General features: G+C 35.2%; 1 protein-coding gene across 2 annotated transcripts in view; it reads right to left on the bottom strand.

Annotated features, from left to right (window-relative positions):
* The window catches only part of MARCHF6 (membrane associated ring-CH-type finger 6), a 45,352-nt gene that overhangs the window by 22,381 nt on the left and 3,702 nt on the right, over positions 1-19,269 (bottom strand). Inside the window, exons 2-10 of one of the 2 annotated variants that reach the window (XM_041411685.1) lie at positions 18,023-18,119; positions 17,047-17,120; positions 10,618-10,761; positions 9,155-9,227; positions 7,364-7,532; positions 5,790-5,982; positions 5,432-5,493; positions 3,434-3,466; positions 2,329-2,380 (exon numbers count right to left, since the gene is read on the bottom strand). In XM_041411685.1, coding sequence (XP_041267619.1) covers positions 2,329-2,380; positions 3,434-3,466; positions 5,432-5,493; positions 5,790-5,982; positions 7,364-7,532; positions 9,155-9,227; positions 10,618-10,761; positions 17,047-17,120; positions 18,023-18,119 — 897 coding nt within the window. Of the gene's footprint in view, positions 1-2,328; positions 2,381-3,433; positions 3,467-5,431; positions 5,494-5,789; positions 5,983-7,363; positions 7,533-9,154; positions 9,228-10,617; positions 10,762-17,046; positions 17,121-18,022; positions 18,120-19,269 lie in introns of those variants that run through there. The other variant, XM_041411686.1, reaches the window with a different exon arrangement.

The following is a 19,269-nucleotide window of genomic DNA, read 5'->3' as shown; positions in this document are numbered from 1 at the left end:
CAGACTCCTGTAGCAACCTATGCTGTCTATTCATTCTTTCCCGTGCACTAAAAGACTTCAGTAGCCATTTTACAGCCTGGTGAGATGGGACTTGCTTTAGCAAGGCTTCAGTTCTAGTGCTTTAATTCTTAGGAAAACTTAAAATATTGTGGAAAATGCAAGCCCTGCAGAAATTTTCAGAGGGAAGAGGAGGGGGAGAAAAATGACACCCAGTGAAGCGATGAGGAGCAAAAGAGAAATCTTTTACTTTGAACTGATGTACTGAAAACTGCTCATTATTCCTAAGAACCCACTCCTGACCATTCTGAGGTTTCAGGAGAAATGCATTAGAAAACACAGCACTTCCCCATTTTTAGAAACCTGCATACTTGCAACAAAATCAATTTTTTAGTTATTCTATCTTGCTCTGTTGTTGTCTTCCAACCAAGTTATGAAGGACTACAGAATTCAACATCCATTTTTTATAGGAGTGGAGTGCATCACTATAAAGTGAAGGGGCTGCAGAAGTGGCAAGCTTTTATTTTCACTTATATTGTCTTCACTACATCATGGTAGCCCACCCTGGGAACTACTACAGGCTAAAAATTCCCTCAAATGAAAAGTGTGATGATTTTCTCTCTCCTCATTTCCGTATGACCAACATTAAAAAAAAATCCAACTTCAAAACCCAAGAAGCAAACAAACAAACCAACAAAAAAAAAAAAAAAACTACAGGAAAAGATTTAGCAGGATTCATATTACCCTAATCAATGATAAGAAAAGTTTTCATGTCTCTTTTAGGAAAACCAGCAGTTATTGGGAAAAGCAAACATGTAAAAGATAAAGGGAGGAACTGAACTCTCCCTGCCCAGTAAGAACAAGAGACAGAAAAGTGAGATGAAAAAGATCACAACTCCTACAGATATCAGACTAATAACTTAAAAGTTGCATTTTTGTAATTTTATGAAATTATAGTGCACAGTTTGTCATGTTTTTTAAATAACATTATTTAAAACATTTTCTAATGGATTCCTTAAAAAAAAAAAGCACAAAAGAGTACAAACTCCTCTGTGAGTACTAGAATGAGCTATAGAAAATATTAATTATGTTGAAACGAATTAATTTGTCCAAAGAGAATTTCTGGACCACTAATTAATGTTACAAATACTTTCCTTCTGTTTTATATTTTAGCAAGTACTATAATTACAAATTACTAGAGATTTGGCAATTGCAAATTAAGCAGTGTTACTTAATGGGAAAGATACTAAAAATAGGCTTGAGAGGCACATATTAAATTCCCAGACCTCTTGCTTACTTAGGAAAGTCATTCTCTTCTCCATTTGCGAGTTCCCCCTAGGCAAGGCAGCTACTGAAAATGTTTCTATACGACAGCCTTATTAAGCATTCTTATTACTTCCTTATTATTGAATTTTAATCTATGGTTTAGAAATTCCATGGTTATTATCTACTTAGTAAAAAAGCTTACTTATTATAGCAGCTAAAAAAATCCAATTATCTTATGATAACTACGTGTTAAAATAGAATAATTATCAGAAAAAAATAATTCAAGTATTTCCCACCTCTTATTTTAGAGCAGTTACAGTTTCTTGAGAATTAAACATACAAGGTACTTATGTTTATTTTCTTTTGATTTGCTGTGCTGTTTCAGTATCTAAATGCTCAAATCACTGGTTCAGTGTCATGAGCTTTAACTTTGTAAAAACTTATCTACAGTACAACTTCAGCTTGGCAACCTCAAACCCTTCTGCCAAGAAAGACCACTGAAAAAACACCAAAGCAACATGAAAAATTCTTTTCTAAACTGGTCATTCAGAGCAAGTGAAAGTTTGTGGTATCTTTGTCTGGTATTTTTTGAAGTGTAAAATGTTTTATTTGTCACTAAAATGCTACATTCTTGCACACCTGCCTCCCTTTCAGTCTGAGCTCCAAGAATGGATTTTTAATGGAAAAATTTGTATAACTCTATCTAGTAAAAACTATGAAGAGAAAAAAAAAATCTTAGCTATTCTGCAAAGTACTGCTTTTCCTCGCAAATTAAATTCCCTAAGATTCCTCCTTTAATTCAACAATATTAGAAATAAATATTTTCTGTGCTTTAGTTGACATGGTTAAGGTTCTGCTAGGTTTCCTACTTTAAATCTCATCACTTAAAGAAATGAAAATGACGAAACTAGAAAATAATAAATATTTATTATTCATATTGCCAGTTCATTTTTGGTTGTTTTTAGAGGTCACATCTTCATTTTTCTAGAACAGCCTTAAAATAGACCTGCACTACCAATTCACAAAGAAGGATAATTTTAAAACCTAAGAGCAAACAATACTTACCAAAGACAAGTATGAACAGTGTATTTAAAGACACCACCCAAAAGACATGTTCCTGTAAGGAGTACAGGGGAAAGAGGAAGGAAGATGACAAGAAATATATAAATGTCAGTCTTTTAAATAAGTGACTTGACTTTTATATCAACTTCTTATTTCAATAGTCTATTATCACCAGAACTTGCACATTTCACATTAGAGCCAGGAAGTTTGTGCTCCAACATACAGCTCAGTTACATTCATGAACATTTATCTAGATAAGTACACTTACTCTTGCTTACATTTTATAAAAGTAAGCTTTTATTTTAAAATCTATACAAATAGTTCCATCTTTTAAAAAAATTACATTAAATGTGTGTGGATACTTTTTTTATAAATGAGAAAATGCTCATCTGAACTTTTAACAATTAGTCTTTGTCACAACAAACACATTAACAAAACTGACAGCTCTGACTCCAGAAATGACAGCATTTTTTAATATTACTTTTAGCTAATATGTGACCTCAGACACAAGTACCCTGGATTTTTACTTCTTTTGATATTAATATTTAAGGTAAATGACTAATAACATAATTATAAACCTAAGGCATCACATTTAAGGAAGAGACATTAATGACCTTTGAGGTATTTTTCAAACTTAATGATTCTAAGATGGAGTATTTTGAAAATAGAGTCAACTGAAGATCTTAGATTTTAAAATCTAGGCTACACTAGATGTAGTGGTGTTATGGTGGTATTACGACAAAAAATATATTTGAATGAGAACTGTATTTTAATTATAACTAAGATCAAAACATAAGGTTAGAACACGTATGTCTTTTCAGTGTGTGCTTTTTAAAAGGTCTAGTTTTTATTTACAGTGGAGTAAGTGATCCAAAGTTATCTACGTCTTTTAAGAAATTCCACTTTTATGCCACACACACACCACTAATTTGTGAAACTCCTAAAAACCCAGTTTGCTTGAACATGACATCATATGAAACTCTCTTTAAAGACATGTATATATGATATGAAAAAAAAGGACTTCAAATACAATTATGCATATTAAAAAAATACAGGTACTTCAAAAAATCCTTCTGTACAAATTCTTGAAAAGCAAGATTGTACTTACTAGGAAAACCAGAGATCCATCAAGTCCAAGCATCTGTGAAGATAAGAAAGTGATTTTTACTTATTAGAAAAACTAACCCGAATCTAAAATAAGCCTCTTTCACATTGACCTTTATTGTCCAATGCAGTCAAGATTTTTTTAATGGCTCAACCAACAGTACCAGCACATAAACTCTTACCGATAAAGAGAGAAACAAAGTTCTCATTCAACACAGTAAACTCAGGTGTTCAAAGGCAGTGATATACATGTGGAATATCTGAATACACATGTATCTATGTGTCAAACCAAACACAGAATCAATTAACTTATAAGCTGTTTCTCTCCAGGACTTGGAAGACTTTGACAAAGATTTTGTATTTACAAAATATTGCAGTGACTGAATGGCTATTTAAGTACATGTTTAATCAACTCAGTATTTAAATAGAAGAACAAATTTTTGTTTCATCCTACTTGCAAAATACCAGTTTATGCTGCACTGAGAAAAGTTAGTATTTTACCCTCGATGTATAAAAGCAACAACTAACAGGGTAATTTGCTATACTGTATGCTATTAACTTTTGAAAAGAATTGTTTTACATCTAGGGAAGATGGGAAACAAATTCTTCATCACTCAGCACAGCTGTTAAGGGAAGTATCCACAAAGCAGTCAAAAATAAAGCATCCATTACACTCAAAGTGGGGGGGGGAGATTTTTTTTTTCTTTGTATCTTACTATTTCAATCCAGACACTCCTACTCCACAATTACTGCTGTAAAGTTCCACGTTCAAGGCTCTTTTGTACGAGGACTTTGCACTAAGTTCCAAGATAGAAGAGTAGCACATATTTTACAAATCAAACTGAGATGCAAAAATGTTTGAAAATTCAGAAAATTTGCATGGTATTTTTACAAGATGACATAATAGAAGAGCCTACCCCCATTTTGATACTAAATGTCAACTACACATCTATTGCCTATGTCAGCACATAACACTGGAAGTGGTTATGAAACTGACTTGTATATTCATGGAAAAGCATCAAAATATCATCAGTTAGGAATATATCAGCACTTTCTAGCAAATAAATTTGGTTCAGAAATACAGCACTTCCATCCTGAAATAAACAACAGAGTGATTCAGGAACCTGAATTTATGCATGTCCTTTTTGATGAAATATCTTTCAAAACACTCCAAGAAGCTTTCGGTAGATACAAAACAAATATCAAGATGTGCCACTCATGATGAAAACTGTATTTCTGCTCCCCTGCAATCAAGGCAACAACTCTACCACAGCCTAGTAGTGATGCTGGTGAATCACATGAAGCTGCTGCACCTACCATCAGGCAGATTTTGCTGCATGTGGTGAGCTTTGAACTCAGAAGTTGGCTACTTCTAGACCAGCTACAAAAACCTAATTTTCAAGTCTCTACACTACTCCATGATTACAGTATACATGCATGTCATGCTCTAATTATGGAATTTGTGATCCAAAAACAATGTTACAGAAACATTGTAACATTAACAGAAACCATGTTACATTAAAATGCTTCACCATTTTTAGAGAAACACATTTGCTTTTTGCAAAGAAACCTAAACTTCCATTTCCCTTCTCTTTAGTCTAATGCTTCCATGAATACAAAGATTAAGCATTGAAGTGCATCTAATGCAACACCTTTGCACTCCTAATCTGGCCCAGTGTCCTCAAAGCAAGCTACAAGTCAGCTCTATACCTCACCAAGTGGAAGACTTCAGAAAAGTCTGCTAAAACATGTTTTAAGCTACTACTATATACTTATAAACTGCTACCACACTTAAAATAAAAAAAAAAAAGCTTTCTTTAATGGTTAAGAAGGAACATAATAACATTTTGTTTATAATGTAACAACTTTTCTGGGTCACTAAAGGCTCTTGCAAAAGAATGATTTCCAAATCTATCCCAAATGCATTTTACCACACCAATACTACAAATCACTTCAAGTATGAGCCTAAATTATTAAATTCAAGAAAATTATTCTTACTCACTCGCTCCCAAGTAAGCTCTTCTGCTGCTCGATCCCATTCCAAAGCATTCCAGTTCATGTCATCTGAGGAGACAATGGCCATTTTTAGAGCTGTTAGATCACTCAAAACAAGATGTAACCACTCCACATCATGTTCTAAATGAACAAAAAGACTTGAGTGCATAATATTCATCTTGTAACTGCTGACAGCTTTTCAGCAAGCAGATGCTTCAGCACTTAAAATGCATGAAATTTGCAAAGGCAAGATAAATAAGCTGAAGTGGGAATTTACACAGCTTCCTTCCATTACGACAGTTTGATATTCAATTAATTTATATTTAGTAAGAACTAGAACATTAATGTTTTGAGTCACCTGTTACCTTGTGCTCCATTGTTTGCATCTGCTGCATCTTCTACTACAGCATCCTCTTCATCTTCATTATCTTCCTCCTCTTCATCTACTTGTTCCTCTTGAATTTCAGGGTTCTCACCTACAACTACATTCTCAGCAGCTGGGTTAGCAGGTTGATCAAGCACAGCATTTTCAACACCTCCATTTACAGCAGCCTGAGCCTGCAGAAACAGGATTTAGTACTAGATTAAATTGATCAAGCTCTCTTCATGCTTTTATCCTGTATATATATGAAGCCAAACAGTATTAAAAAAAAGTCAATAATATATTTTCTAGATAAGAATTACACTTGGGAACACTAAACCTTTAAAAACAGGAAAAGAAATATTCAGATAACTTTACAGAGTAGCTGAGGTAGCAAAGGGCCTCTAGAGATCATCTAGCCAACCTGACTACTCAAAACAGGGTCAGCTATGGCAAGGTCAGTGCTGTTTCCACTTGGCTTTTGAGCCACCTTTTCCTGAGGTGGACATTTTACAACCTCTCTAAGCAACCTGTTCCAGTAAGTGATCACAGTAGTAGTACATGAAAAAAAAAAAAAAAAAAGCAAAACCCCCCCTTTTTTTTTTTTTTTTTTTTTAATCTAAATGGAATTTCTTGCATTTTAATTTAATCCTACTGCCTGTGGTCCTGTCACTCAACACCACAAGACAGCCCTGGCTCTGCCTTCTTTACAGCCCTTCATCAGGCTCTCATACAGACTGGAAAGGTCCACCCTGAGCATTCCCATTTTCAAATTAAATCCAGTTCTCTTAGCCTCTCATCATGTCAGATGTTCCAGTCCTTTAATCATTTTTGTTGGCCCTTCACTACACTCATCCCAGTCTGTACATGCCTCTTTTGTACTGGGGGACCCTAAAACTGGATACAGCACTCCAGATGTGGTTTTACCAGTGCTTAATAGAGGGGAACTCTCTCATGGAAATTATCATTATATGACAAAGATGATAATTCAAGGCCAACTCAGTCAGTCACCAAGATGAGAATCTCTGTCTTTTAAAAACTGACAGTTACTAAAACGAAAACAACATTTTGAATTATTTCTTCCCTATGTGTGGATTGCTTATATGATCACTTCTTCACCTAAGAGGCTCCTGAAAGCACTGAAGGAGTGCACACGCATGTGTGGGGAGTGGGAGGAGGGCAGAGAAGCTCCAACTTCAGTGATGTCAACAGAACTTCCAATTGCTTTGAGAACAGTGAATTGTTACCTCATGAACTACCTGCATACTTATGAAAAAGACGAAATAAAAGCAAGCTGCGTCTTCATTGACTATGCCTGAGAATTCAGCTTTATGTGCATAAAATTATCTTAAAAATGGTAAAGATACAGAGCTAAGAATCTATGCAATGCTACACAATAAAACAACTTTAAAAGCATAACAGTGGTGTCAGTGAGTTTATACAGGAAAAAGTGTTCAACTTCTACTAGCAAATAAAGGTACCATGAAGTAAAATAACATCACTGCATTCTGATAAAGTATTTACTCCCAGAAGTACATTTTCTAAATTAATTGTGAACTAATGAACAGTAAGTTTTACCTCATTTTGTTGACCAACACCATTGAGTGGCTGTTGTTGATTTTGTTCCAACCACTGTGGTGCTCCTCCATGGACGATCTGTTCACGTAACCATACAAGGCTGATAAATGCACACAGAGTGCATGTCACCACAAAACAGCCCTGCAAACAGTCAGCCAGTAAGTTCTCCCTGTTAAAAAAAATTAATAAAAACAACATTTTGCTGGTAACACTAGAGAGTAGCCCAGAAAAAAACAATCTTCCAGAACAGCAAAGGAATCACAATAGTCACTAAGTAAATGGTTTGATACAGTAAGAGGTTTGCTTAAATGGCTAAATATCCAGTCCACCTCAGCATTTTATCTGCTGAGCTACCTGAACCAGAAGAATGGAACTGTAGGGTTTCCCTTCAACTGCTCTACACTTCAGGTAGCATTTTACCTCATATATTATCTCTACACCTTAAAAATCTTAATCATTCAGATCATACATAAGTGTATAGCCGCAGCAAATCAAAGTTCAGCCAGCCAACCAAAACTAGGGTTTCATGCATTATAAGAGGTACTTAAATAATCCTAAGCAATTCTCATCCCTAATTTCAGGTACCTCCTTGTAAAACATACTGTAAAACTACAATATCTTCTTAAAAATAAGTAAGAAACACGGCACCATAGTACTCTGCCATCTCCAAACAAGTCTCAGTCTGGTCTCCCTTACACACTTGTGCCTGCACAGCACAGTGAGTACCATGGGGACATGAAGTCCAAAATGAAAAAATGACACAAGAAGCTACTGTAATTGGCTCTGCGAAGAAACAAATGTCAAAACACAGTTTCACACATCATTAAAATCTGACAAATAATGAGTCCCTTATTTTCTCCCTAGACTGTAATAGACATGAGGTACTCTAGGTTCAATTGTTTCAAATTCTTCTCTGAAAAATAAAAATAGAATCTACACCACAGACATAATCGGAAATACACTGCTATTAGACTGAAACAAGCATTTCTTTCCAATAATGAAAATAAGTTAAATGCAACTTGACCTGATTTCTCAAATCAAATAGCCCAATTGAGATGACTTAGCTGAACCATAGAGAACATTAAATCCAAATTTGCTTGATGTGCAGATGATTCTACTTAAACTCAGTTTCAGTTCCTTGTGTTCAACATAATGAGAAAGTAAGAGGCTTGAATTTAAGTAAGCATGGAATTCTGTTGTTTGGTATTTACTAATTCTTTAGGCAAAATTGATTTAAAAAGGACAAGGACAGACAATGTGCAATAGCAGATGTTGATTGAAGCATTAAAAATCCAAGTATCAGCTAGAAGGAAATCTGATAAAAAATAATCCCTCTCACATAAGAGACTCAGAATAGATAAAATTAAATTCAAAATATAAAAATGCAACAAAGAAAACAGAAAGTGACATTATTAGCAACACATTTCATAATATTCTACTAGGTATCTGATTTAAACCATAAGAAATTGATTTTTTTTTTAGTTATTAAGTGTAATTTTGCATAAGTTTTCCTGACATCAAATACAAATTTTCATTAACCAGGGCCTGCTTTGTGAAGTCAGTTTTCCAGCTCCAAAGATCTTGAATAATGGAACTCCAAAGTGAAATGATTTCTATCGTAATGGTGTTGTCCATACACCTGGTTGTGCAAAGGGTAATGGGTAGTTGCTTATTATGATGGTAGAAGATAACAAATGTAACTGGATGAAAGAGACATTAGGTTCAAAAGTTACTGTTTTCAGGATAATCTGACTAAAACAGGTTTTTGTATCAAACTGCTGAAGCACTTACGTGGACAGAATATCTAATGGCAGTGTCAGTAGTGAGCTCACAGAGCCAGTAAACAAGCACTTGTAGATACGACCTGCATGAGTAAAGAGAAGTTTGATATAAATTCAATTTTGGCTATAGCTTCACTTGGAAAGAACCCCCCAGGTACCCTCATTCTACCGGGTGTCTAACTAAATTTATGACACGGAAGAAAATCTCAACTTTCAATGCATGAACAGAACTCAAGATCATACACAACCACATGAAACAAAGCTGTATTTTAGCTGCACATCTTTAAAAGTACACACACAAATACTGACACAAATGCCATACTAGATTAGACCCAAGATTCACTGGTCACGCTAATGGATGCCTAAGGAAGAATATGGAAGAAGGTTAAAGATATTTGCTGTGATACTTCTTCAGTACATTCTCATATGCTTCACTTCCTATTCCAAAATATCTCACAGCTGATTAATCCTTGATGCAATTTTCCCCCTTTAATTTGCTCAATCGTATTTTGAATGTGTATAAACTTCTAGTGCTATGATATCATGTTGCAAGGACCATCACCATTTCATCATCTGTTTTAAGTAAATATTTTATGAATTAATAGTTGATGCTCATAAACATCAGCTTTTTATCATGATGTGTATTTAAAAAGTAGGTCATCAGTATATGTGGTCTACTTCAGAAAATTAGGTGATGCCAATATTGTGCTATTCTCAAACTACAGCCAGCTGCATTTATTTTATTTGTGCCAGCTACAAATAAAAACATAGAACATACCTAGAAACTGTTTGGGGAGATGCATTTATTCCCTTGCTCTTTTGTTCAAGGGACATATTATGGTTTGTAAAGATGCACTTCTAATTATTGCCTTGACTGAACACTATATTCTTTCTGCCTTTCTCCATTTTCTGAGTATTCTTAGCTTGTTGAAACATCCATAGTTCCTTTTCCATCTCTATATGGAAAGTAAATTTCAAACTGGGTACTAGAGTAATTTAAATGTGCGCTCTCTTTTCTACTGAATTCCTTTACTACTTACGTGACTTTGAGATTTAAGAGTTTCACAAATCAACTTGACCATGATTGTAAAGGAATTTTACTTCTCATATAAAAACCCCCTGCACTTTCATTTAGAGATGGTTAATAAAAATAGGACAACCCTTCTATCCTAATATTAATAAATAAAACCTTTCATGTAGATTTTAAAGAAAATAATTGAGAAGAGGCATTTTATTGGAGTAAGACATTTAAAAGCTCTTTCATGCATTCTCTCCTATGTCTTAAGATCTTTTTGCATTGCACTACTGGCTTAAGAGTCAAACAGGTAGAATTTCTCAGTGAAAATAAATGAAATAGCATCTTTGATTTTTTTTTTTTTTTAATGAACAATAATGGTCTCATAAAACTTTGTTTCAGGAAGTGGCACATTTCCCTGTGTATAAGAGCGTTATGTACAGAAAATCAATACTTACATGCAGTAAGAGGTACTACTCCCAACCATGCAAAGGCCACAAGTGTATAATGAAACCAGTATCGTATTGCTGTGCCAATACTTGTAACCAGTCCAGCAAAGATGTCTTGGATTGGAAGCCGTGAAGGCATATCTGGGGAATAAACTGTGTAGAAAAGGCACTTAGGAAACAGTTTGTCCTTTAGAGAAGCATTTATGTAAAAGTCCTGCCAACTACAAACTGCATCTGACAAAAGCTTACTAGAAGAATAAGCATATTTTATATTCTCAAGAGACAACTCCAAACAAACAACAAAAAAAATTCACATAATACATTTGTTTCATTGTGTACTGAGAGGAATAGGAAAATTAATAAGCTCCATGCCAGTTGTTGACCTAAGAGAAGTTTTTTTAATAGTTTTATTTGTTAACTGTAAACTCCAATTACCTAAAAATAAGCTCAAAAAAAAGCAGATTCTAAAATCAGTATCACTCTCACTCAACACTACCTCAAAGATTCCTCTGTCTGTTATTTATAAACCTAGTTCATGGACGTGGCATGAGGAGCAACAGCAATTAGCAATTTTGCACACTATCCCTTTGCTTGTGCTAGATATTTAGATCCTACTTGCCATCCAACAGACCAAAAAAAAACCCCAGCAAAATAAAAGCAGCACACAGGGAGGAAAATTGAAGAAAACTGATTAAGTATCCACAGACATTGAAATTTACACACCATGACTGACTTTCAACAGATATCTGTTTCATATCTGGCAGAATTTCTTGTAAGGACGCTCCTATTACACAGCACAATCCAAATCTCTCATCCTGCACAGATATTCTCATATACTAAATTTTCTTGACTTTTTAAACTCAACACCTGTATGTTGCATAGGCCCATCCCTACTCAAAAGCCAAGAAAAACAGTTGTGAGGTCTTCTTTTGCAAACAAGTAGAAAACATGCAACAATTTCATTACTAGTACTTAGTTTCTACACATTTACATGGATACTAAGAAGCGGTAATGCACAGTTATCAATAACAGATTTGAAAAAATAAGATAATTTGGGAGCTGCACAAAGACATTTCTGCCTGGATGTTTGTTATGTTGGAAACATCTGTGCTTGAAGACTTCAACATTATGGACTATCTTTTAAAACTTTACCTACTTCTAACTACATAAGGAAACTCAATTTTTATAAGAACAAATAGAAAGAAGTTTTCAATTCCTCTCATGAGCAATCCTTTAAGAGTCTAATACATACTGCTTTATGCTATCTACCTGCAGCCCTTCACCTACATTCCCAATCATCCTTTTACTAGTCTCAGAGAAGAAGCCTCTACAGGAAAAAGAAATTCTCTTCTCTCCAGGGCTATTTCCCTCAGATTCTGTACTGTAAAGAGAATTCAAGAACACACACAAACAGTATCAACATCCAGAAACAGTCAAAGAATGGGGAGAGACTGGTGCATTTCAGCAATATGTGGATTATAACTGACACAAAGTAACAACAATACAGCACCCCTGAGACAAGTAGTGACTGGTTTGAAATTTCAAAGCTTGTTATTCACCAGGTATCTGGCAGGGAACTGGAATTCATGAAACAAAGGACTAAAAGTATAACACTGGGGAACTGTAGCTGTGAGAACACAGAGCAGTGAATTGAAAGCAGGACACAAGCATACTTCGACATCATCTTACAATTTTCTTGTTACAGAAACAGATTTAGTAAACAATTTGGAACCATAGAAAATGCCACCCGAAGTCTAACTAATGATCTCAGCTCACAATGAACAAACATTCTGGAAAATTTCTGCCACAGGAGACAAAAAAGCTTTGTCAAGGGTGCAAAAGAATATCTATTTAGAGTATATCTGTTAAATATTTATGGTACCACTCATACACAATTCAGCAGATACTTTGAGAGCTTTCTTGTTTTCAAAAAATGTATTTTGATCAATATTTTTCAACAAGGACTACACAGAAAATATTAACTATGTATTAATGATTTATTTTTTAGGGACAAGTTGTTCAGTTGGAAAGATTTGAAATTAAAAAAATTTAAAAATGCACCTTCCAGGAATTACTGAACACACACAACGAGCTACAAGAAAGAATGCCCATCCTAACTTAAAGCAGAAAGTGCTTATAAAAGTTGGCATTTTTGCATGCTCACTTTTCTAAAGGCTTTAGAATTACAACAGAGGTTTTTCAAATAAAAGCACAATGTAGCTACTAAGAGAACACAAGCTATATTCCCCAAATTTTAACAATTTGGCAATTTTTGATGATATCAGAAGCTGAGGGTGGAAAGAAAGCTGTTTTACCTGTGCACTGTCCTGTGCACACCTCAAAATTTGTACAGCTTTTTCCATGAGGAGCTTTATGATGATAAGGTAAAATCCTTCTATGTCCTGCAACACTCAGGTGCATGAAATGCAGGAATTCCTAGTATGACAGGAACCCCTGGTGTTCAAGCACCCTGCACCACTGAAGCTTGCTGCCAGTGATTTTCACAGCTTATCTCCCCACCTGTGTCCTTCACCCAGCGCCATTTTCTGTCCACACAGCTCCCTGTACCCCCTCCCCACTACCACTTTGAGGCCTGAGACCTTGACCCTGCACCACAGCATCCATCCATCCCATTCGCTTCCGCACACGCATCTTCCTCACTGCACCTCCATCCCTTACTTTCCATCCCAGTAATCTTTCCTAACTCAGTTTGAGAAAGCAAATTCCTGCATTATTTACCACAGTTTCTCCAAATGAAAATCTTTCTACTAGAGACCAACTGAAACAATATCTTGTTTTTTTTTTCCTATTACAGCATGAAATCCAAACAGACTTTGGGTGAGTTTTTCATAGGTTTAGCTCAACTTCTTTGAGCTGTACAGGTCATAAAAAACTACTAGAAAGCTTTTTGGATACTTAGGTCACACCTATGCAGTGTAACTGCTAATTTAGTTGTGAATCCTAAATTTAGGTGGGATTTTTTTGTTTGGTTGGTTGTTTTCAGGAGGAGGGGTTTTGTTCTACCCTCCCCTCCCCTCCTGTAAGCCTAACTTTTCCAGGAACACAATTACTAATTTTCCTTCTCCAAAACAGATAATATGACAAAAAATCTGCTATTACACTGACACAAATAAGGTAGGGAAAACACAAGCCTACCTTCAGAAGCTGCCATTTAACCTACTTCACAGAATCATCACACTTGCAACCCTCTTACCCATAGATTCTTTATTTACTACTACATTTGCAAGCCATTTATATGCCACCTCAGTCACCCTCGTGCACTGATTGTGCAATAAGACTGTGTAACTTATAAGTAAAAACCATATACTTGATAGCTCCTGAGTGTTTTACACCCTCCAAACACATGCAGGCTTTGCTTCAGACCACTAAGGTAAAAGGAGAAAAACTCCACTCCTTCTCAGGCAAGTACAGCTCTAACATATATATGAAACAACATTCATATAAATCTCAGCTGTGTGTATACTCTGCACACTCGAGATGGCAGAAGACACACTGAATTCTGTGTCAGCACGTAGTATTTTGTTCCAGAAGTTTATTTTTTGAAATTAGCCTTTCTAGAAATTCTGAAGGTATGGACTACTGTGTTAAAAGTTTATCAAAACAAACAGGTAAAGAAATCAGTTTAATATATCCCTCAATAATGTAAATCCAAATTACATGATAAGGAACACCCTACTCATATGGCTTCCTTTAGTTTTACAGCCTGTTTTAACTAAGCTTGTGACATTGCATGAATCACATACCAGCAATGAAGCTGCATAGGAAGTGCAGAAATGAGCAAGTACCTTGACAATCAAAAATTGTCAAAAGCTATTTTTTTCATAGTTGTATTAATTCTTAACCTGTAGAACTGCAGAAAAGGAATTAATTTTAAAACATTAAAAATTTAGCTTTAAAGAATGCATTCGAAATTGAGTAATGTACCTACATGACTAAACACATTTAGAGAATGATGCTATTATTCAAAAGAAAAATTTGTTCCTTTGTAGTCCAGCCAAAATACAAGTTGAATCTTCTCCTTTTTCCTTCCTTCCAAGCAATAACTAAGCTAGCAGTTCAGGTGCTAAAAAAAAATCCCAAAATGTTACAGAACTTAGAGAATAATGCACTAGAAATAGTTTATAAATTCTCCATACATGAGAAGTTACACTAGCAATGGTGCATTTTTAACAGAATGACAGCAACAGCCTTAGCAAGCAAACCAAGCTAAATAAGAGAGGAGTTGCTGGTATTACTGCACTAATACTCTATTACACTATTAGTGCTTGTCTGCTGGAGCACAGATATTAATTACATGCAAGTGTTTATGTGACCACATCCTGTGGTGAATCGACTTATCTGGAAATGTGTTAGACCTACAGGCCAGATCCAACTTTGCTTGAGATGACTGGCACATACATAAGTCCCTTTTTTTTCTGCCTTATCATTCTCTCTCTAGCACCTGTGACTCCTTCCCTGCTCCTACAAGCAGATCCAGTTCCCACACTGGACAGCCACATTACCTTCCAAAGAAAGAAGGATAAGAGAAATTAAGGAAACCATAACTGCATGAGTATTGGGTACAAGGGAAACAATGAAACAAGACCCAGTGGGTAGGGAGGGCACCAGGAATCTGTGCAGGGTACCTGACCTGCTACCATTGTGTGAAGCCTGGTAGGAAAAAGCACACTGCAACGTGGAAAGCTGAGAAGGACACCTTATCAGCTGAGCCTGCTCAGTCAGGGGAGTGACAAGTGTGTGGCAGAGGATAAGCAGACCTTTACTAGAGGCTGAATGTGGAGGACACACTCCATGAGGACACATGCTTGAGTAAGAAAGAGGTTCCTTATTACCAATTTCAAAGCTCCTATGGAAAATGGTATTTTTTTGAGCCACAATAACTTAACTAAGTTTTCTCCCCTGTCCATAACCGGCAAGTACATTACAAGCTGTGCTGGCAACAGCAGTGTCAGTAAAGAATTAACTTCTGCAGGAATACTTCTGTCGATAAGGGCAGTAACTAAGCTTCCTCTTATCAACAGTAACATACATATAAAGTGTATTTAGTTTAGAATCGCTCATCCTCTTTTCCTAGATCCCAAGGAAAACACTATAAACTTTTTTGATCTGCTTTCTTATTTTCATACAAAACTAGGAAGTCTTCTTTCTTAACTAATAAATCACTGAAATGCCATTTTCTGGTCCTGCATGCTGAATTCTGTAGAGGACCTAGTCACAGTATGCAATTTTGAAAGTGGCTAATTAGCTTGCAGGGAGATTCAGAACTGCATATTACTTTTAGTTTGTGAAAGTTCCATACAGAAGTAATAGAATGCCTTTATAAAAATATATAACAAATAAAACCTGCAAGCAAATGATCTCTAACATTCCTCATGCAGGCCACTGCAGCATTTAAGAATAACTGGAAAGCTCTGCTGTGTTCAACACAAAACACACTATTACCCTCCCAAGACAGAGTTAATATTACATATTTCACTGATGGTCTAATGTGTTCAATTAACTGTTGGCAGAAATACATTATACCAAGGTTCAACATATAGAAAGAAGGTGCATTAAGGGATTTTTGGAACAGAAAATACATGAACTAAACCACCTTAGCCTCAGTTTTCTCTACCACAGCACAAAACTAGGAGGAAAAAAAACCCAACACACAAAAAAGGTGAGAGGAGAGCAGGAATAAATCCGTAAATTTAAAGAGAAAAATGTAGCATAAAACCCACTTTACCTGCTCAACAGGCAATAAACTGACAACACTAAATAATACTAGCCTGCCACCTCACCTATTCCCACTACAATCAGTTAAAATGTAATTAAAAATCCTTTCAGAACTATATAAATATTCTTCATCATAAGTTGCCTAACCTATTTAGTTGTATCTAACATAAAAGGCAATTTAATATGCTAACCAGCTAGTTAGCATATCTTGACTGAAATGTAAGTGGAATAATCATAATTTGTATTATCTGTCAAGATCCCTTGAACTGAAACTGACAGAAGCCAAGTATTAGTGCTGCAGGTAGATCCTTTGAAGGTAACTGAAAACTGCCTTTCAAATACAAATTTTGCCATGGTTTTACTTTACCATTCAGACTTCCAAAAACTCAAATTTATCAATGAAGCTGAAAACATGCAACACACTGTAATGTTGGCAGCAAAAGAATGGGACCAAGGCTGTCAGAAAAAGGCACAGAATAATACTTCTTTTATGTCTCACTTAAGATTATGAAGGAACCAAATTATCCATTACTTAAGCAACTCACAGTCTGCAATAACATGCGTAAAAACTGCAATTAAAACAAGAACACAGAAGTTATACCCCAAGTTTGTATCTACTACACTGAATGAAAAAGTAATCACTTCACAGATATTACATGAGAAAAATTCTGAAAAAAATATGAGCAAGTAAAACATACTTACTTGGTGTGAAAGCAAATCTGTGCTTACATAATTCACAGTATTCTTTTCTGCTGTGTTTAAGCCACTGAACTAAGCTGCAATAAAAAGTGATCACATTAACACACGCTATACATCTCTCAGCCCTATCCCTCCTTTAAGGAAAACACACCAATTCTCTGCTTTCACACTTAAATCAGGGTATTTGTACTGTCAAGCAGGACTTAAATTAGCATGATTATCAAGTCCATTTAGGCCATGAACTAAGTTTCAAACAGTAGAAAAAGGTAAACTGACATGTGTCACAGTGTTGATAAAGAACATTCTTTGTGTACATTATTGATCAGACATTGTGGCACAGACATCCACCAGTGACACCAGTTCTTATAAATACTTCATGTTATGACATATAGATGCACACAGCTAAGATTTAGAACTGCTGTATTTGTGAAAGAAGGACTATTACAATACCATCAGAAATGACCATATAGACCAGAACTACAGTTTTTACTTTAGCACTTCCTGATCAAACACACCTCAAAATGACAAAAAAGCAGAAATGACCATATAGACCAGAACTACAGTTTTTACTTTAGCACTTCCTGATCAAACACACCTCAAAATGACTAAAATGGTGTTGTTTTTTTTTTTTTTTTTCCTGTGAGGTTTGATGTTCCTTCCGTTCACAACTATAAGTGGGCAAAAAAACCCCAACATACCGATTTTTCTACTTAGTTTTCATAAATCTGACATACAATCAGAACTGCAGTCCCAAACACAAATAATTATCAGTGGTTTCTTTCCATATATAATTACTAATTTTTTCCTGAATTGTAATGAATCATCATGTAAACAACATCAAAACCCCAAACACGTTTCCACTGAAAATTGAGGTTTTTTTTCCACTAGTTAACCTGAAGACTTGAAGTATTTTTAGAAACATGCTAATATGTTTTCATCAGAAAAAAAAAATTAAGAAACACACATACACAGAACTCACCATTCCTGATGAATAAATTTAATACTGCCAGTACACACACATGGATGATAAAGGGGTTTCTCGGGAGTTCCTTCCGACCGACAGACTCTGCAGATATCTGCTGACAAGGACAAAAAGCTTATTACACTGCTGCTTAAAGAACTCGAATTTTCAAGACAAATTACACAATTACACTCTAGAAACTTCACCATGTAGCAAAATGAAGCCAGAATAAATTGAAAAGAGGATGAAAGACAGATTTCATCTGATGCAAGACAGAGACTGGCTTCACCATGTAGCAAAATGAAGCCAGAATAAATTGAAAAGAGGATGAAAGACAGAGACTGAGAGATCACCAAAAAGAGCAACAAGAACATTATCTGCCTGATCATGTTACATAAACTCAAAACACGTCTTATAAAATTTTAGGATTTCTAGGAAATAGACACAGTAAAACTAGAGGAGGATGTGTTTTCTGCCTAAAGAGTTATCACTAAAACAACATAAGAACTGTTAAAGGGTAATTTTCTTGAATGTCGATACTTTGAAATAGAAAATTTCCATCTCAGTTTGGAAAAAGTTAAACAGAGGCTGAACAGAGGATGTTTAATAATGTCCAACAATGACTCAATAATTTGCTACTATTTCCTTGGTGCTCTTGATGGAAGGAAAAAAAATCCAAAATAACAGACACAGGTATTTTGCAATTTGCTCCCCAACTTGGAGATTGCCTATTGTCTACTAAGAAAAACCACTTTCTATTTCTCATTTCATCATTTCAGTAATGCTTCCATATTCCCACGCCTTCTTTATTTCCTCTTTTTGACATTTTCTTGCAACTAATGGTTGCAAGAGGTTTTGTGAATAAAGAAATGAACATAAACCTTTCCCTCTAAAAACCAGATGTCTATTTTAAATACCATTCAGTTAGCCAGAGCTCTAAACACACAATTAAATACAAAAAAAAAAAAAAAAATAATCGAGTTTTATCTGTTTATTGACAGATGCATGATATCTTCCCTTGACTCTTCCTTTTACACCTATTAGGGAAGTGAACATAAAATGTTGATTTTTATAGAATATATGAGTTTGAGATTTTATCTTTTGTTAATTATTTCTCTATCAACCACTATCTGGCAAACATGCATATTTGTTCCAGTAGAACACATGCATATCAGAGATCTTTGTCAGAAAAAATACCAGCTGATGTGAGAATACTGAAAATATGCAATTCCAAGTCTGGATCACCTATCTTTGTTCTTGGCCAA

Source organism: Onychostruthus taczanowskii, unplaced genomic scaffold (assembly GCF_017590055.1).
Source record: "Onychostruthus taczanowskii isolate IOZ18803 unplaced genomic scaffold, ASM1759005v1 scaffold37, whole genome shotgun sequence".
In the NCBI taxonomy this organism is placed as follows: domain Eukaryota; kingdom Metazoa; phylum Chordata; class Aves; order Passeriformes; family Passeridae; genus Onychostruthus; species Onychostruthus taczanowskii.
The sequence above is the reverse complement of the archived record's forward strand: the minus strand, read 5'-3'. Positions and strand labels throughout refer to the sequence as shown.